Raw genomic sequence first — 26,764 nt, forward strand, 5'->3', positions numbered from 1 at the left:
TTGAGACATTTTTGTGAGCTGGTTTTAGGTTTGTGACTGTCAAGTTCTCATAGTTTAACCAACTGTAGACCAAGTTTTTATGTTATCTTCTTGGTTTGTGGCTGGTGTAGCATGAGAAGAATTCCAACCCCATACCTATGTGTTGGGAAGGATGGGGCTTTGATTTCTCATGGGCAGTTTCAGTGGCCCAGGATGAGGGATGGATGTTATATCACATTTTTGCCAGAATTCACGTTATTTCAAAGTCAAGTCAGTTATTCCTCATTCACAGGCTAATAAAGAGGTTTATTTCCTGGGGCCTCAACTCTAATCCCCATGGGATGCAGATACTCCAGCCCTTACAAAGGAAAATACTGCCTGTACTTTCATATGAATTTTTGCTTATTCCTCCTCACTGATAGCTGCTCTAACATTGAGCTTGCTTTTCATTTCTAGAAGCTGGTGAGTTCTCTTTTGTATACCAGTCTGACAATGGATGTTGTTTATTTCTAGCAGCATCTCTCTGCTCAAAGCACAATCGGTCAAAGTGACTAGAAGACTTGGATTATGCATTTAGATCTCAGTCTCAGTCCTTTCAATGACTTCCGAGGTCATGGAGGACAGGAACCTTTTTCTAATCTATTAGATTCTCATTCTTCAAACAGGACTCAGGCTGGAATAGGAATCAATAGGGATTTAAGCAATGAATCAATAGGTAAATTAAGCAACTTTCTCTCTGATTGTGAGAATTAAAGACCATATTGTAATTCTCTTCTAAAATAAGATGACACCAAGAATCCCCAGGAAGCTACCCAAGCTCTCTGGAAAGTTGTGTTGAGCAAAGGAGTATGGGGCCTGCCTTCATTTGCCCTCTGAACAGCAGATCCATCACTATTGCACTGCTTCCTTTTTGAAGGCCACACGTTCTGGATTACAGTGCTGGTTTGGTAGAAATTCCAGGTCTGGTTAGCAGAGTTCTTGACCTGTGGCTTTGCTGCCTTTCTTAGCACATAACAATGCCCATCTGTATCCATACATCTGGAGTATAATCAATAACATACAGTGATACAATTTTTCTATTGGCTCTACAGGAGCTTGTAGAATAAGTTCACATACTGAAAGTACCTAGCATGATGTCTGGCACAGAACAGGCACTAAGCTAATGTTTAATGCCCTTTCTTTTCTCTTCTCTGGAGATTGATTGTACTTGGTGCCTAAGATGGAGAGTAACACCTCACAATCCCTGTTTTAATCCTTCATTAGCAAAATAATATTCAGATCAAATTAAAAATCATGAAAACTCTTTCTTTGGCTTAAGGTAAAGAGACATTTCTATCCATCCTGCCATCCTAAAATGGCTAATAAAGCACAGTTGGCAATAAATTGCGCCTACTATTGTTTCATAAAGTAATCACTGGTCAGAGAGGAAATAGAATTCCAAGTGCATATGTTAGCAGACCATAGAGAGCTGATCACAAAAGGTCACTTTGACAAGGACTTTTGAGCTCCTTTTTCTTTTATAATCCCAGAACTTAGAATGGTACCTGAACTACAGCAGAAACTCAGTAAGCTTGTTGAATGTATTTGTACACATAAATATGGAGGTAGCGCTGCTTTAGAGAAGGCATGACTCATCATTTCACACACCTTTATTGAAGATTTCCTATGAATAAGAGTCTGGGAGATTTTGAGATGAAGAAAAGGAAGAAAGCAAGACAGTAAGCCAAAAGAAAAGCAAGATAAAAATCCTACCTACAAGGAACTCCTAGGCTTATGGGACAGATAGACAGGTAACTAAATTACCATTATATAATATAGAAAATGCCAGGAGAAAAACAGATAGAAGGACTATAGGAATTCCAGAGAGGGAAAGGCTTCTTGCTGCTGAGGGACTAGATAAGCCTGTGAATAATAGAGAATTTACACTCAGTCTTAAAGGAAAACTAATTTGTTGGCTTGCAAAAGTTAGAGGATGGGTATTAGCAAAGAAGGGAGGGCAATCAGAAAGAAAGAGTAGTATACACAGGAAGAAATAGAAATTTGGCTAAAGATACACAAAGGGGCATAAGGGGGACTGAGAGGAAATATGGCTGGAAAGTCAGGTTGAGCCAGACTGTGGGGGCTTTGAATGCATCCTGATTTACCACTGCAGGACGTGGGGTCTTTATAGAGTAGCCAATGCTTAGCATATGGCCAGGCTTAATTAATGCTAAGCAAGAACTTCATAGCAGGAACCTGTTCCCCACATGCACATAGGAAGCTTCCATCTGTATGCACAGGCAATTACAAACATTCCGAATACTCTGTCCTGAACCCTAAAAACACATCAAATGCTCATTGTAAAAGGTCACCCAGCACATAGCTCTGATCAATCCTGGCTCAGGCTGAATCAAATCCCTTAAATAAGATCCACTAGATGTAGTGTCAGGAAGGTCAGAAACAAGCCTATTTCACATCTTGAAGCATTTTTACCATGTGGAACATTTTAGATGAAGAAGGGAAAGGAAAGAGAGGAAAAAAAAACTCTCCAGAAATAATAGAATTCCAAGTAATTAAATGTTAAATGATCACAAAGTAATCTGGGAATTTATTTTGGCCACTACCTTCTACTAGTGACCTGAAAAGCAGCAGATTGCAAAGAAAGCCATGCCAGGATTAAAATTGGAGTTTCACACCTCCCTTCTGGCCTTCTCTGGGTCCCCGACCCACCCCAGCCCAGTACCTTTGTCGAATTCACTCGAAATGTTCCATGGTGAGGTAGGCACTAACTCAGCAGTGACTGAAAACTCTGTTTCTGAAAAGAGAAACAAGGGAGGGGAGAAAGAGAAGGACAGTATTAAATACAGTGACTTATGGGCTGTTGGAAGCATTACACATTTACAGAGGGCCTGCCTCTGGAGGGAGCAGTCCCTTGCTGACTCAACTGGGTAGCTGCTCCCGAGGCTGCATCTCAGAGGCCATCCAAATGAACAATCGATAGGCCAGATGTAGTGATTGTTGCTTTAAAACTCTGGTTTGAAAATTAAATTAAAAATATTACGTTAACAAACGGACAGAAGAGGCCATGCAGTATCAAACGTGAACTCTTCCTTTAGCTGTTAGAAGACCAGTTTTAGACTAATCTAGTTGTCCCATGGAAAATATGAACAACATTGTCCTCGAAACTGACTCCATTGGTCACATTTGGGAATTAGTAACTGTTCTATGAATAGAGAAATTCATTTCCGTGCCTTAGCACTTTAAGTCAAGACAAAGGAGAACTGAGCATTTGAACAGAGAGAATCATTTGTGGTAACTAAATTTAAAAGGTGATTTTCAAAACCACTATCAATTAAAACAAACATGCAAATCAACTCTCTAAAGGTATAATATACTAGGACAATTTAGACTTTTCAATAGTAGATTGCAGATATACAAATGATGCTTCTGTTGTTGTTTTTGAAAATTTAAACCAGTGTGGTACTAATATATTTTAATAGGGACTACACTATCCTCCCTAAGGTTGTGTCTGCGCACTCACAAACACACACTCACTCACTCACCATATTACAGAACATTAGTGCTTGATTGGGTTTTAGAGGGTCCAAGGACATCAGAAGTATGGCACACATGGTGTCAATACTCCCCTGCATTCGAGCCGCCCCATCAATCCAGAGCAGACATTGTAAATCTCTTATGAACCTCCTTTTTTTTCTATGCCTTTTTTTAGTAACAGGAACTGAACCAAGGGTGCTTAACCACTGAGACACATCCCAGCCCATTTTTTAAAATTTTGAGATAGGGTTTCACTAAGTTGCTCAGGGCCTCACTAAGTTGCTGAGTCTGGCTTTGAACTTCCAATCCTCCTGTCTCAGCCTCCCAAGCTACCGGGATTACAGGCATGCGCCACCCTGCCCAACTCTTTCGGCTCTTTTTACCTGTTGAGTCTAGCATCTGCTGTAGAGTCTTTTCAACACAGTGCATGTTAGGTAGCCACTAAAAATGGGTCTGGGTTGGAACACAAGTTGAAATTTAGTAAGTAGAAGAACTGGAATTCAAATCCAGGTCTGTCTGATTGTACTGCCCACACAGCTAGCTAGTACTTGAGTCTATGAAACCAGACATTTTCTGTGACCTTACCTTTGGCTTCACTTTTTTAGAGAAAAGTACACCCTCTACAGTTCCTTATTTACTGATGGTGACCTTCTGCCAAAAAGTCATAGAAGGCACACACCCTTGTCACTGACTGAATGTTGCCAGGGACAAAATGTTTACCCACTGAGACCTTGCAAAGACCCACTTTCAGTGTGTCTATCTGCCACATGCAGCACAGACAAAAGGGTTGTTTGGTTTGAGCAGACTACCTTAGCTTCCTATTTCCTTGTCTAGAAACAGTTGGGACAGAAAGTGGACAAATGACACAGAACCTCCCTACCCACGGTGGCTCCTGTCCTTCATCCTGAGCCAGGAACAGCAGAGTGGTTGAGGGGGACCTCCAGGCAGATGAACAACCTGGCAGGATCTTATAGCCCATAAAATTTCGAAGCATGAAACCAAAAAGAAAAACAGACTCAAGTAGATAAAAAGTTTTAACGCAAAACCACAGTGGCAGGCCGTGCTCAGGTCAGCCCCTGTCCTTGGATGGGGATCTCATGCAAGGGCTGTTACCAGGAAGAGCCAAAGATCTACCTTTTGGGGCCCCCATGTGTGACTCAACTGCAACTCCACCCCGACTCCCATCCTGCTGCTGCCAGCTATGGCTCCTTCAATCCTGTCAGTCCTTGACTGTAGCATCATGGATGACTGTGATTTGTCTTCCAAAAAGGCTCAGGGAACACTCAGATACCCGGACTTCAGGGAGTGGAGGTCGCAAACAGAAGCATGGCAGAAGGGGGAGCATTTCAGGCAAGGAGGCACGGGGTGGGGACATGGTGGGATTCAGGCAGACCCTCACAGCATTTACATTCAATATTTTCATAACTTCGTCTTACGGCTGTTCACAGCTAAAATGCCAGAACTGTAGGTTTCATTTTACAGTATTAACTTCATAGAAATTTAGCTATATGTCACTTGGTTTTTCCCACCTGAGTTTGAATTGCTGATTGAATGTAATTTGGGATCGATGACAAATGAATGGATTCTTGGAAATGCTAACAGTGAAATGGTTCTCCACCTGTCCCTGGATACTAATTACCACTCAGTTCTTGGGCAACAGCAAAGATAATCCCAATTTGCAAGCTCATTAATGGATTGTGCTGATTCTGAGGAATTTTGTTCTCAGCCTCAAGATTGATTGCTTTAGATAACCATATGTTTGGTTTCTCAGATAAAATGATAACAAAAGTATAAAATATTTTAAAATACAAATATTATAACCAGAAAGTATTATTTCCTGAAACCACATTCTTAAAAGAAAGACTGGTTATTTTATGTAAAAACATAAATTTTAATATCAGTAATTCTCACTTACAAAATGTTTAAAGTTTTTTTGTTTTTGTTTTTGTTTGTTTTTTCCTGAAAGGCTGAAGTTCAGGTGAGAAAAACGGAGCATACCTCAATTTGAACTATGTCAATTTCATGGTCATCGGTCTTGACTCTGTAGGATGCCCAGTGATGGATGGAGCTCCTCTACCATTCTCACTCTGGCAAAAAGATGAGCCATTTCAAAGAATATTTACTATCAGACTAGTAGTCTCTCTAGCCTTTTGCGATTACTAAGTAATAGTAAGTTAATATGTGCCATTTAGGAGAGCATAGAATATTCACTGGAAATACACCTACATTTAAATAGCAATTTATTCCACTTATGAATTGTGTGATTGTGAGCCAGTTATTTGACATCTTTGACTTCTACTTTCTCATTTATAAAATGGGGATAATCAAAGCCACCTCACAGGACAGCAATCAAGATTGAAATCCCTAATGGACCAAAAGGATCCTATACAGTGCCCAGCCTTGAGTAGGGACTTCTGTCTAGTGAGTCAGACAGGAACCATCCTCCACATGGACATACTCGGTTAACTGCTATGTCACTGTGTTTGAAATAATGCATTTGCCATGCTCCTTAAAAGACTGTATTTCACATGCTTCACTAATCCAAGCCAATCTTTTCATTTTGTGAGGTTTTCCTGAATTGGTCACCAGTTCTCTAGGAACTTAAGTGTTTATATGTGGTTTTATCCAATTTAAGCAAATCAAGTATGTTTTAGAAAACTTCAGCCCTTATCTTTCTCAACCTCCATAGGAGAGCAAACCTCAAAAGCTATTCTTCTGATTTGATCAATAGGAGTTATTATCTTTGCAGTTTCTCTGATGATTGACTTTTTGGCAGTGATTCTGCAAACCATAAGGTTTTGGTATTTAAGCCTGAACAGGGGGAGTGTTATTTGAAAGAAAGGAAAAAAAATATAAGCCTTGAATCCTCCCCTCAATGATGAAAGTCTGTGCTCTCCAAAAGGATTACTGGTTCATCTCAGCATTTGGCAGGTAGAGGCCCAATGTCCACAGGATATGGAAGCTCTTCCAAGATATACCCAGCCATGCCACATCCTGTATCCCTGATCTGGAGATGCCTGAGGCTACAGAGGCACAGCATACTCACAAGATGAGTGGTCATCCCAGTGGTCACAAAGGCCAGGTGCAATAGAAACAAATGACTACACCAGCACCATTCATGACTGGAGTCCATGAGTCCTAGGATCTTAAACCTGTGTGGATCCTGAGACTGGGACTTATCTTGGCAAACTACACTTTTGGCATCCATAGACTTTTGTAGAGACATCATTATAGGGGCACAGTAGAGGGTTTGAGGGTATAAAGGAGAAAAAAACAAAGTTCTGGATCTTCTTTCAACAGGAAAAAAATAGTCTACTTTTATATATAATATTTATTCAAAGGTACCAATGTAATTCTACATCATGTACAACCAGAAGAATGAGAAGTTACACTCCATATATGTATATGTCAAAATACATTCTACTATCATGTATAACTAATAAGAATAAAGATATATAAAAAATTTATTCAAGTCAAGTTATGCGAGGTCCTCTTTGACAGTTGAAGAAAGTGAAGCCCACCATAGTCACGTGGCTTTGCCCAAATCACAGTTCTATGACAGAGCCAGTACTTACAAAGGACTTGGAAATGAAGACAAGCCACCTTCTCACTGAGCTCACTGGAGAAGGATTCCTGCCTGCAACCCTAAGCCAGGACAGATGTCCTTGGAGCCGAGTTCTGATACACTCAAGGAATTTCCAAGCAGCAGGGATTAGACACACAAAAGGGACACACTTTCCTGCTCTGCTTGGGCTCCTTGAGAGGACAAGAGGCAGTGATGGTGAAGACCTGGAGATCTTTGGTGGACAGTGATATTTCAGATGTCACCGGGTGAAGGCTCTAAATTTGGTTCCTTCCTCTCCCTGCAGCCTCAGTGGGAAGACTACGCCTGGTAAATCACCTTAACCCTGGCGCCTATCTGAGTAATAGTCTGCCCACCTCAGAGGGGAGAAGACTCCACTCCCCACAGTGAAGAGGGTCAAGGGGCCCAGGCATTGCAGCAGCCCTATCCTCACAAGTACCCCACAGGTAGGGCCCTGAGGAGGGGTCCTCTCTACTCTGGGACCTCAATGGACTTACTGAGGAGAGAGGAGAATCAGAGTCTTCCATACCTGTGTGGGATAGGCAGGAATGGAAAACACTATGTTCAATGTCCACAATGACATCATAATCCTCAGTACCCTCTAATTTGAATTTCTGGTATAGTCTCTAAATGAAATGATTGAAACAGTCACAAAGAGGATGGTCCAATCCTTCAACCTGAATCCCCTGCTCAATTACCCAACCATGCCACCTCTAAAGTCATTCCTTGCTTTTTGTTTTGTTAAGATGTGATTATTTTATAATTAGTACAACGATCGAACATGTGACAAAAGCATTAATTTCTTGAATAAAATTCAAAGTATCTGAAAATTTGAAGGAGATGCACAGATAATAGTGAGAACTACAAAAATCAAAATGTATAAATGCATTCTACTGTCATGTACAACAAATTAGAACAAATAAAAAATCAAATAAAAATTAAAAAATAAATAGAAAAAATGAAAGAAAGAAAAAAGCCTAGAACAGGAACAAAAGGTGCCCAGGTTTTCTCAATGCCTGGGAGATTCTACTGTGTGCAGTGACCTTCTCAAGGATTCTCTAAGGGAAGGACCAATATTATCTCCATTTTTATGATTGTAGAACCTGAGGTAGAAATTACAAGGCTCGTCCCTCTCAGATTATGAGTTGGGGGGCACTGTGATGAAAAATCCAAGCAACCTGAGACAGAGACAGAGCACCCCAAGGACAGGCCCTCAGGCCTCTGGCCAAGGCCCCTGCAGCCACAGACATCCCCTGTGTTACTCTCAGCTGTGCAGAACAGGAATGGAAAACTAGGAGCAGAAACTAAACTCCTTGTTCAGCACTTGGTTCACTAATTTCTAGAATCCTAAAAAGATGGCGGAGGACATAAAGGTGGGAGAGGAAATACTTCTCAATGCACTTTTAAATGCCTTGTTTTTTGCTTTAGAGCTACTACTTTCTTCTTTAAACCTGTTACGTTAAACTTAGGGATCACATGCAGACCTTGTATTTAAAGTGAATTAAAAAATAATCTGTGTTCTTGAAAGCTACTTCACTGGAAAACTATCATACTTGGGTTCTCTTCCATGAACTGTAGAGATTCACTTGCTTGTTCATTCTACAAACATGTGTACAGTCACTTTCTATGTGTAAGAACTTGGATGAAAGAGCCTGACCTGGTTCCTAACACTTTATGGGGGAGGAATACAGGGACCTGGATAGACCAAGCAACAGCAGGATCTGACAGACATGGCCTCCCCATCCACCTTGCCAGCCACCCCTCCCCAGCCAGACTAGAAACACTCAGAGTTCTGAATAAAATCAAAAGAAAAAAACATGGTACAAAGCTGACATCAAAAGAAAGGGAACTTCACAGGTGCCTAAAAGGAAGAGAAAGAACACAGAGTGGTGGGATGGAAGGTGCCCGTGACTTGCAGAGCCTCTGCTTTGGGGATAAGTTTTAATGCTCATTTAAAAATCAAAGATGTAGCCCTAGGCCAGAGGGAAACCCCGACTGAAGCTGTACCAGAGCCTGGGAGAGTCGCCCCATTTTAGGAAGTGTCAGAAACACTTGTGCCTAAGGTTCAGAGAAGCACCCTGGCAGTCTAACTTGGGTGGGATGCAGGGAACAGCCTCCACAAGATATCAAAATGGGCGTGTAAAGATCAGAGAGACCTATTTCCTATGCCCAGTTTCTCTCAATAGTCACTGCTGATGTAATTATAGATAGTACAGTATCAAAACTGGGAATCTAATATTGTTCCAATATATGTATGTAGTCTGTCATTTTATAAAAGATGCATGCAACCAGCCCTGCAATCAAGATAAACATAACTCCTCACAAAGAGGTCTCCCTCCCACACCCCCACAAGTCCCACTCTTGCCCCTCCTAACCATGCCTAACCCCTGGCAACAGTTGGTGGGATCTCTATTTCTATAACTTTTTTGCTTCCAAAATGTTCATAAGTGGATTCATACAGTACTTGACCTTTTTAGACCAAGCTTTTTCCACTGGGCAGCATGCCCTGGAGAGCCACCCAATTTGTTGAATGTGCCAATAGTGTTCCTTTTCATTGCTGACTAGTACACCACAGTATGGTGTGACATACTTTGTTTACTCATTCACCTCTGACATTTGGAGGTTCCCATTTTCTATTACAAATGAATCCGTGACGAATCCACCCACAGGCTTCTGTGATAAATTATTTCGTTAAGAAGGAAATGGACTCCAGAAGGAAGGAGTTGTAGGCAAGAAGCAATAATAAGCGAATCAGCTGGGAAGTATGTTGAAGATTTTATATTGGCCTTGGTGCTAAAAATAAGCATGTGATGAGAGGCACAGCAGAGATAGGCAGCAGGTCCTAAGGCAATCCTGAGGGAGAATGCACACTCCATTTGCGGTGAAAGAGCTAAAGAACAGAGGGGTGCTCCTTCAAAAGATGGACGAGGCCTGTGTATTAGAAAAGCTGTGGCATATTAGTGCAAATAACTCAATAATGACCTCACTCAACTACAGCAACAACAATTTTTTTCAATTCAGGGACATGTAGTTCTTTGTTGTTTTCGTTTTAATTTTTTTCCTTAAAGACAAAAAGCGAGTTTCTGAGAAGGCAGGATCTCCTTAAGGATAATGCAAAGTCCTAAGAGAACTTTCAAAAGGGCTCTAACCTTGATCTTCCTCAGGGAGTCAAGGGAGTGAGCCCAAAGTCAGCACTGTTTCGTTTACCTCGCTTGCCACAAGGCACTCAACAGATGCTTGGTGAAATATAAGGATTAGTTTATTTCTGGCCAAGAGAAAGTAAAACGAGAGAAAGCATGTTGAAAAACGCTTAGCTTAGAAATCGGTCTTATCTCCCTACAGAGGCTCCATTTCATTTCCTTTCAGCTGTGACGGGCACCTTGGGTTTCTAATGACATCAACAAACTTCACTCTTTCACCTTTATTTTCATGTGACCGTGCTTCCACGTACACTCCTGTCCAATGTGCCTCCGGGCAGTTTTTCCCTCTTACTCATCCTGCTGTGTCATCTGCCTTTGTCTTACGGGGTTTGCCATTTCATATTCCCTTTATATGGCCTACATACACTTTCATTTCACATTCTTTCTTTAATCCATTTGGTAATAAAAGTCTATTACTAGTAATTTTCTCTAGCCATTTCAAAGCCACGAGTCATTCAAAAGAAACAAGGGACCCAAGAAAGATACTTTCATTGTTTCCATTCCATCACAGCCTGAGAATTCATTCTTCATTTTTTCCCCTCAAGGAAGTACAAAAGTTCCTTTATTTTTTTAATTTTTAAAATTTTATTTGTTCTAATTAGTTGTACATGACAGTAGAATGCATTTATACATTTTGATAGATCATACATAAATAGAGTGTAATCTCTCATTTTGAGAATTCATTCTAGATGCTTGCAAAATAAACGAGGTCTTGATTAAGTACTATACACAATGAGAATAAAGTTAAGATGCCGTGGGTATGGCCTAAAGTCATAGTACATTAGCAGCAATTTGGGAAACAAATGGTCAGAAAAAGTTAAAAAAAAAAAAAAAAACACTTTGTGTTTGCCTGGAGTTTACTGCTATTAAGTTCATTTGTTTGTTCATTGATCCATCTAACTATCCATTCAGCAAATATTTACTGAGTGCCTCTCTGCCCCAGACTAGCTAAGTGCTATGCTAGCGAGGTGGTGGGATATAATGGTGAACAAAACCAAGACAGTTCTTACGTCTCGGAGCTCATGTCCAGTAGGCATACAAAGAAGCAAATTGAGAATTAAAATGCAGCAGGGAAGAGAAGGGAAGGGAAGGGAAGGGAAGGGAAGGGTAGGGAAGAAGGTCTGGGAGAGGAAGGGGTTAGCACAATCTTGGAGGATCCAGCCTTGACCAAAGGTTTTGGTTAAGATGAACTTCATGTGGTTTGGCAAGCCAGATGTTTAAACAGACATAAGAGCCTTGGTAATCTAATCCCCTCCTTTGAACGAAACAGGATTTTCCAATCAGTGAACAATGAACTGAGACCTGGTGGGATATCACCCTCTTGGAAAGACTACTGTCATCAAAGACATCTTCAACCATTCTAATCACACGACTGCCTTTGTCTGCAGAATCTGGTGCTCCAAAGAGGTTTCTATTGGAAATAGGGGCTGTCTGTTCCAATGTTAGTGATTAGACTCTAGCCCCATATACTTCTTAAATTGATTTTTCAACTGAAACTGAGTATTTTGAGCTTTTTTAGTATTTTTGAGCTTTTTTCTAGAAATGTAAATATCTTTGAGAATGCAGGATTAGTCTAACATACTTGTCTAAAAGTTTCTAAACTTCAGTCCCTTTTGCCTTTCCGATTTACAGTTGGCTCCTCCAAAAGAGAGAAAATAAGTGCCCATTCAACATAGCACTATGTGAAAGATAAATGATTTCTCCCCCAGACTGACAGATTAATGATGAAATAGAATCTATGAAATAACACATGAAATAGAATTTATTTTTGTGATGCTGGGGATTGAACAAGCATGCTAGGGTAAGCATTCTACCACTGAGCTATACCCAACCCCCCAAAACAGAGTATTTTATGCATAAATACCATCTCCTTGAAAGAAGGCAATGCTGACACCAATAAAAGCTTTCTCAAGTTGGAATCTCACACAGAAGGGTAATTCTGTTTCACACTATATTTAAGTCACAACCTTCAGTTCAACAAAAATAAGATAAACTTGCTAATCCAGTGATATCCTACTTCCCACTAAAAAGCCTGGAATTATCCTCATTTTCTGCTCTACAACTTTCCACTTAATTTTATGTTCCTTTTGATCATCAGCAAGTGTTCTTCCTTTAATTCTGATTATATAGTCAATTTCTTGAGAGCAAGGATCATGTCTCATGCATCTGTTGTGCCCCCTTTGACTTTTGGAAGCCTGGAATAGGACAGATGGGAGGCACCACAGCAGATGGACAAGGGGTCACCTCTGGAGCTGGACATGTTCAGATCCTGGCTCTACTGCATACTAGCATTTCGCCTTGGGCGAGTTATTCCATACTTTCAATCCTCAGTTCCTCATTCATAAAAGGGCATAAGAGGAATAACCTTACAGATGCATTATGAAGTATAGCTGGGTAATATCTGAAGATGAGTTCAGTGCCCAACAAATGGTAAGCCTTCAGCAAAGTAGCCCATGACTATTGGGTGAAGACTATTTTACTCACCACAGATACAGCTTGAAGGGTATTTGATGCAGTGATTCCAAAGTCCAGTTATGGAGCATGTTAAAAAAATGTAGATTCTTGGACCCTTATCTCTAAATTATTGAATCTCCTTAGGTGAAACCTGCATCATCTATAGCCTAGCCATGGTCCTCTACAAACCACCAGGGTAGCAAAGTTTTAAAATGATATAATTGCAAAATGAAATTAATACAGAGATGTTTACGAATCTAGGGGAAAGGGAGTAGGCACACTATGTGAGCAGAAGCTCAATACTGAGGTAGCTCAATGACTATTCACCAAGATAAGAATTAGGACCCCTCCAATGTTGAAATTATGTTCAACTTGAAGCTTTCCTTAATTAGTTGGCCATCAATTTAGCTAAATAAATTCTAGATGGAAAATTATGATCCCATAAAGAGCAGTGCAGTATTGTCTTAATTATTATCTGCATTACACAGGTTCTCATTGTTTGTGGAGCCCTTCATTAAATGGTCAAATTGGGCACACTAAAAATGTGCAGAAATCCCACTCAAGACACAGAAGGAGGAAGAAAGAAACCTCTTTTTTAGCCTTGATTCTCAGCCACTTAAAGCAGTTACAAAGAGAAGCCCACTTTGGATGGAGTTGAGAAAGCTATTAAGATCCCAAGCACCTTCCAGTAACACAAGTACCTTGTATTTAGGTAGCACTTTTCCTTTCAAGAAAGTCAGTACACAGAACAGACTTTATTAGCTCATGACTCCACACGTGAAGGATCAAGGCCCAAGATAATCATACCCTGGTTGAATTTGAAGAAACCCAGACTTGGGCAGAGAACTTGCCTAAGGTCCCCTGACATGCCATCAACCGCCAGAAGAACATAACCATGACCTCCCCTCACCCAATCCTGCTTCAGCTCAGGCTCTCTACACTTCTGCTGAGGCCCCTTCCCCAGGCTTAGGGTTATTTTTTCCTAACCCCTCTAGCACACTGTTAATTCAATCATTTCAAAGTTCCAAAGTGTGAGGAATAAAAGAAAGAGAGAGAGGAAAAAAAGAACTACTTTCAGAAAAAAAAAAAAAATCTATCGAAAGTGTAATTTGTACCTTCTGGCTGTCCCTGGAAATTAGGTATTTAAGCTAATGGGATTGAGGGTCTCCTAGATTAGTGAAAATTATTTTAATCAGTGAGGTAAATTTAGGAGGATTACTATTATCCTGCAAGATAGTAAGATGGTTTTTCTCCAACCATATTAGCCAGGGCGTGTAGAATCTAGACGACTGGCAATTTTCAAATACTTAATTCACCTCAAATTGCTCCAGTTTAAAATGCTTCATCTGTCTGGACTGGGTTTCCTGCACTGTGTCATTATTGATAGCCTGGGGAGATCAATAATTAGAATTAAATAGAGGGAAACATTAAGCCGAGCATATGTTGAGACCAGAATCCCTTCCCAGATCCTTGATCTCTCTTTCTTCTGAAATCCTATATTATTTTATCCATTCTTTGCACTTTTTAAGGTAACATACAATTGCTTGAGTGTTCATCTTCTTTATGAAGGTTGAAAGCTACTTGAGGTGGGAGATGAGGTTGTTTTTATCTCTACATTATTCACAGTGTCAACCGTTCAGTGGACACATGGTAGACCCTCAACTAGTGGTTCTGAATGGCTATGTGATACAATAGCGACACTCTCCTTTTATCATCACAATTTTTCCTCTAAGGTAGCAAGGCATATTGAAAATGGCTGCAACTCACCCCTCCCTGTACTCAGGTCTTTTTGCATCTCCTTTCATGAAGAGATGGAGTCTATTTCTCTACCACTGAATCTGCACTGGCCTCTGGACTTGCTCTGGCTAACACTAGATCAGAGAACCTCCAACCACTGACTTATGAGCTAAACAAATGGCTGTTGTAAACCACTACATTTTGGAGTGGATTGTTACATAAAATTATTTGTGGGTAACACACACATTTACAGATGACAACTCTAAGGTTCAAAGAGGTTAGGAAGTAGTCCAAAGCCATAGAGTGATAGGATTTAAATGAGTCTTTCTCATTCCAAAGCTCTCGGTCTTTCCACTAAATAAACGGATCAGATTTCAAATGTTCTTGTGCATCCTGAAATTAGTTTTGAGAAACTAAAGGCAAATGGAGAGTCACTCCTTTTGTTGCTGTGAAGCATTGACTTACTGCCAACAGGAGTAAGTCAATCCCATCAGACAGGACCATCTGATCAAACCTACGAGGCAAGAGTACAGGATCTCTCTGATCAAAGATCTGGAAAGAATGGTGTCCTCATGCATATATCCGGGGCTAAACCCATAACAGTTGCTATTCAAACTTGGTGACTTGGCATTTCCTCACCCAATATTCTTTTTCTCATTCTGTTATTGGAAAGAAAAATAATTATCCATGTAATTAATTGTGTGATGCTTCCTTTCCATTGGCCATCAGTTGGCCAACAGTCTGACTTTTGATTTTCAAATCTGATGAAAACAGTTTGAATTGGTTCCTAGTTGTCACTATCTACATCTGAAATGAAAGGCAGCTGTATCTGTAGCCTTTGAGCAACCTAGGTGTTTGCGGCTGCAGACATGGAAACTTTTTGCAAAAATAGAAGGCCATGGTTCAGATTTGTCAAAGAGCCAGTCACATGCGAAAGGGAGGCTCTTCCTGCTCCCACAGCTGTCAGAGGGCACTAATTCCAGAGACCTTTGCAGTCGACAGCAATGAATGGGAACACCAAGGCTGCCTTGCGCATGATGGATGAGGGGACCTGTCTGCTCATGGGTGTCACCTACCAAGATGGGCAACTTGGTCTCCAGCTGGTAAGAGAATACTCTTAGTTCCTCTGCTCAGAGAAGGTGTACCCCTCCTCATACAGAAGGTGGCCATCCATTTTCAGTCAGGGATGACCAAGGTGCTTGGGAGACTTTGGGGGGATGATGGAACAGACTGGGAAAACCAAGTAGCAAGATGGGTTTTGTTTTTCTGTCTCTCCCTGAGTTCCTGTCCCACTGTGAGATAGTTCAGTAGGAGGACTTCCTCATCTGCAGAGCTCTCCTCACATGCTCTGTATACTGCCCACGGCTTTCCTGACCTGCTGTTTCAAGGTCCCCAGCAAGCATTTCCCCAGTGTGTGGGAGGTTATTTAGCAACCTTGTAGTACAATGTTTGCTACAAAATCACAAAGAAAGATGATAAAATGGACTAGAGTAAAAAGATTCAAAAAGGAAAAAGTGAAAATAATGTCAGATGACAAAGTCAGAATAAAAAATTCTTGCAGCTCAAAAGGCAAAGGGCTAGCTGACAGAATACAGAAAGTCACAGCTCCTATACTTCAGCAAGAAAAAAAAATGCAATAGATAGGTGAGTAAAGGGCACAAATAAGCTATTTATTTATTTATTGGGGCTGGGGAATTGAACCTAGAGGCGTTCTACCACTCATATCCACAGCCCTATTTTTTATTTAGAGACAGGGTCTCACTGAGTTGCTTAGCACCTCGCTTTTGCTGACTGGCTTTGAACTCACGATCCTCCTGCCTCAGCCTCCCAAGCCACTGGGATTATAGCATGTGCCACTGCAACTAAACCATGAGAACATGTTAAGCTCACTGAGAATAAATGTAAATTAAAACTTCAATGAGATGGTATTTTCCCCCTGATCAGATTGGAGATTTTATTTATTTATTTATTTTTAAAATTTTTTACAGACTGCATTTTGATTCATTGTACACAAATGGGGTACATCATTTCGTTTCTATGGTTGTGCATGATGTAGATTCATACCATTCGTGTAATCATACATGTATGTAGGGTACTGATGTCTGTCACATTCCACCATTTTTCATACCCCCCTCCCTCTCATTTCCCTCTACATAATCTAAAGTTCCTCCATTCTTCTCTTATCCCCCCCCCCCATTATATATCATCATTAACTTATCAGGGAAAACATTCAGCCTTTGGTTTTTTGGGATTGGCTTATTTCACTTAGCATGATATTCTCCAATTTCATTCATTCATCTTCAAATGCCATAATATTATTCTTCTTTATGGCTGAATGATATTCCATTGTGTATAGGGCTGGGGATGTGGCTCAGTGGTAGAACGCCCAGCACAGTTTCTTTATCCATTCATCTGTTGAAGGACATAGCACAAGAAATCAAAGCAAGAATCAATAAATGGGATGAACTCAAACTAAAAACTTTTTCTCAGCAAAGAATACAATCAATAATGTGAAAAGCCCACAGAGTGGGAGAAAATCTTTTCCACACGCACATCAGATACAGCACTAATCTCCAAAATTTATAAAGAACTTATAAAACTTAACACCAAAAATTCAAAGAACCCAATCAATAAATGGGCCAAGGAACTGAACAGAGGCTTCACAGAAGACATACAGGTGATTAATAAATATATGAAAAAGTGTTCAACATCTCTAGTGATTGGAGAAATGCAAATTAAAACAACTCTAAGATTTCATCTTACTCCAATTAGAATGACAATTATCAAGAACACAAACAGTAATAGATGTTGGTGTGAATGTGGGGAAAAAGGCACACTTGTACATTGCTGGTGGAGTTGCAAATTGGTGCAGTCACTCTGGAAAGCAGTGTGGAGAATCCTCAGAAAACTTGTAATGGAAATTTGAAAAAACTTCTATAACTCACTCTATTGAGAAGGATATGAAGAAACGGAAATCCTTATCTTGGTAGGAGTATGAATTGGTTCAACTTGGAAATATCTATGAAATTTAAAATGAAAATGCTGCATGAACAGCAATTACACTTCTAGGAATTTAATCCTACAGATGTACTCAAACATGTATGAAATAATGTTAGTATAATATTTAGTGGCAGTACCGTTTACAATAGAAAAAGATTAGGAATAACCTATTCATCCAACAACAGGGATCAGATTTAGTAAATTATGGCTCTCCAAAATTCACAATGAAACAAGATGTGACTGTTATAAAGGATAAAAAAAAAAAAAAAAAAAAAAAAAAAAAAAAAAAAAACTCTGTATATTGATTTGGAACAGTCATCAAAATATATCATTAGGTGGGCTGGGTTGTGGCTCAGTGGGAGAGCACTTGCCTAGCACGTACAAGGCACTGGGTTCAATTCTCAGCACTGCATATAAATAAATAAAAATAAAGTTCCACCAACAACTAAAAAATTATTTTAAAAAATACATCAGGTTAAAAAAGAAAGTCAAGTACTAACTGTGTAATCTGTGTAAGAACAAATGATTGGTTTCTGTGCTTGTGTGTTCATATATAATAGGTATATGTACACATATTTTTACATATATTCTGACAAAATATCTATAAATGAACACCCCCAAATTAGGAACTGTGTCTTCATCTGAGAAGAGAAACTGGTAGCAAGTGGGGAGGAAGAAGATTTACTTTTTACTGAATATCATTTTGTACTTAAAAAATACCCTGTGCAAAATAAGGGAATATTTTTTAAAAGTGTTCTCAAGTGTTTTTTGCTCAAGGTGTTCTGGGATCCCAGTGGAAGAGCACCTCCTCAGAGCATGTAGGAAGAAAACAGAAATGATCAGCAAAGGTTGCTGAAGGATGTTGACTCTGGAGTTTTGCAGGATAAACAGATATTACCTACGTAGACAAAAGGCTTTTCTGTCCCAGGGACTGTGAATCTGAGGAACTGCAAACAGTTCACTGTATTTGACACATATTCATTTTTGCTTATTTTGAATACTCATTATTATATTCTAAATATTTGCTGACTCTGGTGGGAAGAAAAGGATGCAGGACTTACACTAATGTTTACAGCCTAATGAGGAATAGATATATCAGGGTTTGGATGTGAAGTATCTCCTGAAATTTCATGTGCAATATTTCATGCAGAAATATTCAGAGGCAAAATGATTAGATTATGAGAGTTATAGCCTAATCAGTGGATTGATCCATTTGATGGATTAGTAATTTGAAAGGACTACTGTACTGGGTGGTAACTTTAGGCAGGTAAGGTGTGGCTGGAGCAAGCAGGTTGCTGGGGGCATGCCTTTGGTGTTATATTTTGTCCCTGGCACCTCACTTGCTCTCTGTTTCCTGGCTATTGAGCTGATCAGTTTTCCCTGCCACAATCCCCAGCTGTGATATTCTGCCTCAACTCAGACCCAGAGCAATGGAGTCAGCCAACTGTGGACTGAACCTCTGAAACTATAAGTCCAAAATGAAACTTTTCCTCCTCTAAGTTGTTCTTGTCCAGTATTTTGGTAACAGTGACAAAAAGCTAACTAGTACAAGTTATAATGATAACGAGCAGGAGGAAGATAGGTAAAGGCCTCCAGCAAATATCATACTAATTAGAACAATCATACTAATAACATTTCATATATCAATTTTAGTTTGTAAAGCATATTTAAATATTTTCACAAAAATTTATCAAACTGTTGTTATTTCTGCTATGCCCCCAGTGACCCACCTCTTCCAGCCACATTCTACCTGCTTTCAGTTACTGCTCAGTTATTCCCCATCAGGGGATTAATTCACCAATTGGGTTAAGGCACTCATAATCTAATCATTTCTCCCCTGACCCTTCCTGCATTGTCTCACACATGAGCTTTTGGGGGACACCTAATATCTAAACCATTATAACCATCTTTCCATACACATATATACTTAAGAAACAGGTGAACAGATAAGTGATCACTTTGCCTTGATTTTGCAAGATAAGACCTGTGTGTGAGCATTCTGGCAACCTTGATATCTGAGAAGTGGCTGTGAACCATGGATGATTCTTGAATGTTCTGAGTGCTTGAAGCAGAAGTCATAAAGTCCACAGCATAAAGCTCATGTATATCAATGTTAAGTGAATCCACCAGGGATTCACTAAAGAGAGGGCTTTCATTTTACAGTTAACATGCCTTTTGACTCTAACAGTGCCTTAGGTTAGAGAATTCAGAGCACTCTATTAAAACGCCAACAAAGTGAGTTATCTGCCTCCACCCCCAACCCTTCGCTTTTTTGTTTTGTTTTAAAAGAAAGGAAGAGAATTTGGCTTGTACCTTTTCTTCTGTAAACACATGACATGTGCTTGGGAGGATAATATGCGAGGAAGTAGGTTTGAAAACACATAGTTGAGGAGGGGGAGAAAGCACCATCTGAATATTTTATCCTTGACAAAATTACAACTTCCCTTCTCAGGAAAAGAGATTTGGGGGTTTTGTTTTTAAGGGTAAAAAGGTTCATAATATAACTGAAAAGCCTTCTTGGATGTCAAAGATCTCATAAAGAAAAAGATATTTAGAAGAGTGAGGCGTATAAATCAAAAACACGCAGAATTCTTTCAACTACTTGGGAACTTGAAGAAACAGCACTACTTTCAAAATACTGTATTCACCCTCCTAAGGGCAAATTTGGAAACTGGCAATTTAGCTTGGCATTGGAGATACAATGAATTACAGGACAGGGTGGAGTATGGTGAAGCCCTCCCTAGACTTTCATGTCTGAAGACCCAAGTTCAAAGTGCTCCTTAAAGTTTCAGCCAAAAAACCCTCCCACCCAGCCTTCCCTTCCTGGGCAAGTCTTTAGGTGTTCGACAACGTAAAAGGCTCAGACTTCAGCCAGGGTCCGCAGCAGTTGCCGAGACTGTCAGAGACACAGTTCCATGTCTAAGAGTACTACTGAATTTTATTTCAAAAGCACAGCCCTTGTGTCCATTAGGCATTGCTGTCACCATGAGGAAAGTGCATGGGAACAGTCTCCCACTTGAGGAGATAACAAGAGAGGGGGGAAACAGAGAAAATTAAAAATGATATAATTCTGACCCTAAACTGAATAAAAGCTAGTGCTCTAGAGATCAAGCACACTGAGCAATGAGGAAGGAGAGAGGCCACCAAGAAGTGAGGGGCAGAAGCATGGCAGATGCCAGTCTGTTGAACTGACTTGCTAACATTCACACATCTGCTCTTTCATATAGACTCACTGTCAGGGACAAATTCCAAAACAACGGAGGGATGTTGTGATTTCCATTTACCCTACTCTATCAGACAAACTGAGATCCAGAACTGGTTGATAAACATCATGGAAATCTAGAAACCACCCCACTTAAAGATGCAGTGGAAGGAAGCCAGGATGTTTGCCCCAAGCCAAGAAAAGACTAAGAAATGACTAATGGCTGACTTCCCATATCAGACAGGTAAAATGTGGAAGTGGAGTATTATTTACTTCATGATGTTTCAGACAGCAGAATCAAGACTGGTGGATTGAGGGAGACCAACACACATGCCATAGAAGTTATACCCAAATGAGCGTTTTAATTCAACATGAAGAAGGCAACCTAACAATCAAAGTAGTCTCAAAACACAGAGGAATAATCAGTGACCACCAGAAAGTAAGAATGAATATTTGCTGAAGGCCTACTACTTTAGACACTGAGCAAAAGTATTTTTACATGAATTTTCTCACTTCTGCCTAATTATGTAAGATTAACATTACCTCCTTTAGAACTCACACTATTAAAAAAAAAAAAAAAGAAGTCCCTGAGGCTCAGAGAAATTAATTAATTTGTCCAAATTCACATAGTTAATATGTGTCTGAGCCTGATTTCAAAGTCAGAGTCTATGCTCTTGCAACTATATCACCCTATTAAAACAAGGTTAAAAAATACAGAAAATAACAAGTGTTGGCATGGCTATGGAAAAATCAGAGCCCTTGGGCAATGCTATTAGGAATGGAAAATGGTTGAAACATACTGCAAAGAGCAGTGTGGCAATTTCACAAAAAATTGAACATAGAATTGCCATTTGACCCAGCAATTCTACTTCTATAATTGATTTGGAATATGTATACCTGAAAGAAATCAGGGACTCAAATGCACAGACCAGGTTTGTTCATAGCAGTATTAATAACAGCCCCAGGGTGGAAGTAATCCAAACTCATGGATAAATGGATAAATGAGATGTGCTACATTCATACAATGTAATATCACTCAGCCTTAAAAAGGAAGGACATTCTACCACATGATCCAACCTGAATGAACCTTGAAGACATTACACTTGCTGACATAAGCAAGTCACAAAAGGACAGATACTACACAATTCCACCCACATAAAGTACCCAGGGCAGTCAGATTCGTTGGGTCAAAAAGTAAAATGGTGGTTATCAGATGCTATGGGAAGTAGGAAGATAGGGAGTTTGTCCCTAAAGGATTTGGAGATTTGGTTGGGGAATGAGAATGTTCTAGAGATGGAGAGTAATGATGGCTGCACAACAATGTGACATGTATTTAATGCCACTAAACTGTGCCCCTAAGAAAGGCTAAAATGGTAATTGTATGTTATGTATGTATTTAATCAACAATTTTTTTAAATGAGTGAGCTTTCCATGACTGGATGTGCTCAAGCAGAGATTGGATGCCCATGTCAGAAATACTGAGGAAGAGATTATTCTGGAAAAGGGCTAGATTAATTTAATTCTGAGATTTCTTCCAACTCCAAATGTGTATAACAAGATACACATTTCATCAATTACAAAAGTAAAAAATTGTTTTATTTTTCCATAAAAATACAGACTACCTTTATCCTGGAGCTTCCCCGACTGGACCGAGAGACAGCTGGATCCTGGAGTTGATTTACCATCAGATTCTCTCATTGTTTGTAAAGCACATTACCAGAAAACCATTTCCAGCTCCATTTTAATGAGGACCAATTTGTTATTTTGTTGGAACCCTCTGACTTCCATTGTTATAGAAAAGATACAAGAAAAGAAAATCCAGGTCTTGCAGTTCAAGAATTAATGAAGGCCCTGAAACAATTATGCCTTAAATATACAGAGGTCTCCTTAATGTAAATAGACTGTATTTCACAGCAAATCTTCTTAGAACAAGGGATCCATTTCAGCATGACAGAGTGGGCAATGTAGCAGGGCTATAGTCTGTACTCAATTTGTGATTTTACTTCCGTTGACGTTGACTAATGTACAAATAGCATGGTTTAAAGGATCTGGGAAACACTAGGTCACAGTGTGAAATATATGCTAATATAGCACAATTTATATAAAAATAGAGGAATGTAAATAGCTAACTGAAGCCAGAGGCAGTGGCTCTAGCCAAGTGGGATCCAGGATACACTGAGAACGCAAAGAGAATGCTGTTCTCGTGCAAGCCTCTAAAAACACTACCCTCAGGTTTTCTTCCAGCTTAAATGCAATGATAAATTAAAACTGAATTTCTGCTGCTTTCTGAGAGCATGTGTGTGTGTCTCTGCATCAGAACATGTTGAAATAATCTAAATTAAAAGTCAATATGATATGTAGGTTAACATTCCCATCTCCCAGGTCCAAGAGCTGGCAGTCTGGGGGGGATAAGCCAGGAGTGCACAGCCTTGGAGAAAAGGTGCAGTGTATTTGGTTGGCAGGTGGCAGGACCAAGTGGACTGAGTCTGATTAGGAACAACGGCTATTTAGTTCATGCTTATGGGTCAGGCAGGCATCAGCATTTGGCCTGACCCACACTTATTATCACTTTCAGTCCTCACAGAGTTAAGAACCAGTACAACATGGGATTCAGTCATTAATAAATTCCACTGGAATCATTCTCCAGCAAAACCATGGCTGTGCCGTCTATTAGCCATTTCCAGGGTCAAGAAGCCTCTAGAACCTTCTACAGGTCCTGACTGTTTGGAACTGGAACAGCATTCAAAGGAAAAGAAAAGTAAAGGCAGAAACCAGAGAAAAGCCCTTGGAGGAGTCTAGACAACTAAGGCAGAAACTCCAAGTATAAGGGACAGAAGAAGTTGAAAATTACATATAATTTCTAAGTGCTGTGTTTGGGGGTTCATCTGTTGCTGACATCTTTCCATGGCACACTTCACCCATCCTATGCCTACACTTTTCTAAGAACAACTTGGATAAATCCTCTCTGGGCATCTCTTGCACACAAGATAAAGTCCTCATAGAACATGCAAAGTCCTTTACAACCTTGTCCCCTACATTCCAGACAGGCCAAATTATAGCTCGCCACTCCAAGTGCACTCTGTCTTTTCATTTGGTGATTCTCTTTACAGGGATGCCCATTTCTATCCCTCTTTCCCTCTTTTCCTTTCATTCTTTGATATTCAAATCAGAATGGGAAACATATCTGTCTTATTCACTACTGTAATCTCAGTGCAAGGAATACAGTTGATGCTGCATAATTATTTATTGAATGTAGGAAGGTGGGAAATATAGAAAGATATATTTGAAATAAAGGAGAGAGGTAGAGAGAGAGCAAATTGTCTCCTCTTGTCTTTCATCCTTCCAAGTAGACATCATCCCACCTCTGAGCTATACAGAACTCTGTCATCCACCCCTTTAGGTTGCTTTTCAAGTTCACCTATTTCTATATATTTTTCCCATCTAGACTTTCAGCATCCCAAGGGGCAGGGACTGTGCGTCTAGGTAGACGATGCTTAGCTCAGGGTCTGGCAGGGAACAAGAAACGATTGAATGAACCCGCTGGAGGGTCTTACAAAATCTCACTTAAAGGAAGCTCATGGGTAGTGGTAATTGGAGATTCCCATCAACAGTTGAATGGGTTCCTAGGACTCAAATTTGGCCAACCAGGTAAACAAGAATCCGACAAAAATATTGTCCAAGGCAGGATGGCTTCTGTTCAGATGAGCCAAGTCAGACTGATGCTCTAAAGCTCCGACTTAAACAAGTTCCAAAGGTCTTCACTCAGAAGCCATCTAGACACACTTTTCACAAGCTCAGTTATCAGATTTTCCAGGTCAGAAATGACCAGATACAACAAACTGAGAATAGGAAAGGTGACAGAGGCAGATAAACTAGATGCTACTCGGAGTAGAAAGAGTGGAGATCTGATGACTCAAAGAGCTTAACAGCTTGGACCATCATTCTGGGGTCCGACAGACCCTGGGTGTGCACTCTATGGCAGCACAGTCCACTAACGCACAGTGATGACCACGCAGGACAGTGAGAAGGTAGCCCTCAGTAAGGAGGCAGAGGTGTGTGGGCAATACATTAAGAAAGATCTCCATTGAGCAGCAAGCCATTTGACATTTAATAAGAAACACTTTGATTAGTTGGAAAATTCACTTAGGTTAATGAGCTGACAATGCTAGATAAATAATATGTTACTATGGAAACCAAAGAGACTTCACATTTAGCGTCTGTCCATTCTTAGTTATTCAACACCTGGAAAAAAACCAAAAGAAACATCATGATGAAAATACACTTTAAGTCAGGATCTCAAATGCAGTACCAGGAGAGACCGTATTCCCAGTCACCCCCAAACCAACTTTTGAAGGCTATATGAGTCCTTCAAGGGCCCTCTTCACAGGAATTCCTTCAGGAGTTGATGTTTGATACAAAGAAAGTCAGCACGAAGTCAATAGAAGCGGCTAGCTTGCACATCCTACTAACATTTACAGGACAAGAACCCAGTGTAGACTTAGCCAGGGACAGTTCTTTATCTAAGCCCCAAAGCAATCACTATGCATGTAATTTAATGCCACTGCATGTGGCACACTTCCAAGGATGGACAAAATGCAAGCTTTAAATGTGACTGGTTGTGATCTGGCTTGGAGGTGGGGGGGACAAATATTTAGTTTGGGGAGAACAGTTTACAGACCCCAGATCTATGTTATAGTTGACCAAACACCAATCTGAGGTTCCCAGGCAGGTCTGGGGACCCTTTTGAGAGAAAACATTACCAACACCCACCATTCTACCACACCCATTCTTTCCTTATTTAGAGTTGATTTTGTCCCAGGCATTATGCTAGGCAATTTCCAGAAGATCACGTTTCTGTGCCAAAATCAGGATGACATTTTTCAACTTGGTCTTCATGAACTATAGGACACATACACGTGTACACACACACACACACACACACACACACACACACACACACACTGAGTATACTAATAAATAGATTGAACCCTGTTCAGAAAGAGAAGTGCTATGCTAAAAGAAGAGAAAGGAACTAATGTTTAGTAATAACCTTCTATGAGTTGGCCTGGGTGTGGGGTTTCGCCTCTTATCTGATCATTTCGGTAACCTAGCAAGGAAGCATTCTTCAGCATGCATGGAAACAGTGCTTTGAGAAATTAACCTCAACTCAAAATCATTCAGCCAGTTGAAGAAAGAGCCAAGATTCAGAACTAGGTCTGCCAGATCTTGAAGGCCGAACTTCTACTTTACCATGATATTCAAGAATTAGAACATACTTTTGGATAATGCCTAGCTAAAGGGAGCTTTAATGCTGTAGACTGACGTGATATCATCCTAAATCCACGCAGTTGGAAAATGGATCATTCTTGAAGGATCATGGGATACCATTTTTGCACTCCAGATCTACCAAAAAATTTCTTAAAATCTGGTTGAAAGCAGCTTCAAGAATACCCTAAATGGGTTAAGTAATCATTGAGTAGCACAAGAACTCTGAGAAGGTAATGGAAGGCCAGCATCAACTCTCAGCAATTCCTTCCAGGGGGTCTCCCTCACGTTGCTGCCCATCTCTCAGTCGTGTGGGGCCAGCTCAGGACACTAGGCAGTTTTCCCCATTCCCAATACCAATCAGGAACGGAAGATTTGCTACTAGCTGCCAGGCTTTGTCAGTTTGGGAAAATAGTAGAAAATGAAGGGATCACAAGGAGAAATTCAGATTATCACAGAGTCTTCTGGATCTTTGAAACAGGGGTAGGTGGATAAAATCTCTTTCTGATGATTGTTAAGATGATTAGAAAGGTAAAGCACAAAAATATGGCACAGGACACAGTAGACAAGGTAAGCAGGAAGCCCTTACAGCCGAGTTTAGTATTGCCACTTACTCTTTTGTTATGCCTGAATATTTGTGTGCTTAATAAAGCATAACAATAGCATGAGGCAAGTTTTACTGAGTGGTTACTGTGCACAGGGCTCAGTTCCAATGACTCACTCACTATCACAACAGCCTCACAAACTAGGTGCTATTATCATTCCAATTTGACCAATAAGAAAACTAAAGCACAGAAAGATGAAATAAAG

At 40.1% G+C, this 26,764-nt stretch overlaps 1 protein-coding gene across 2 annotated transcripts in view; it reads right to left on the reverse strand.

Annotated features, from left to right (window-relative positions):
* Ror1 (receptor tyrosine kinase like orphan receptor 1) overlaps positions 1-26,764 on the reverse strand; it is a 378,032-nt gene that overhangs the window by 158,260 nt on the left and 193,008 nt on the right. For both annotated transcript variants that reach the window (XM_047518297.1, XM_047518315.1), the window contains exon 2: positions 2,702-2,773. In XM_047518297.1, the coding sequence (XP_047374253.1) occupies positions 2,702-2,773 (72 nt within the window). The remainder of the gene's footprint in view (positions 1-2,701; positions 2,774-26,764) is intronic.

The sequence above is a fragment of the Sciurus carolinensis genome, chromosome 1 (assembly GCF_902686445.1).
Source record: "Sciurus carolinensis chromosome 1, mSciCar1.2, whole genome shotgun sequence".
NCBI classification, from domain to species: domain Eukaryota; kingdom Metazoa; phylum Chordata; class Mammalia; order Rodentia; family Sciuridae; genus Sciurus; species Sciurus carolinensis.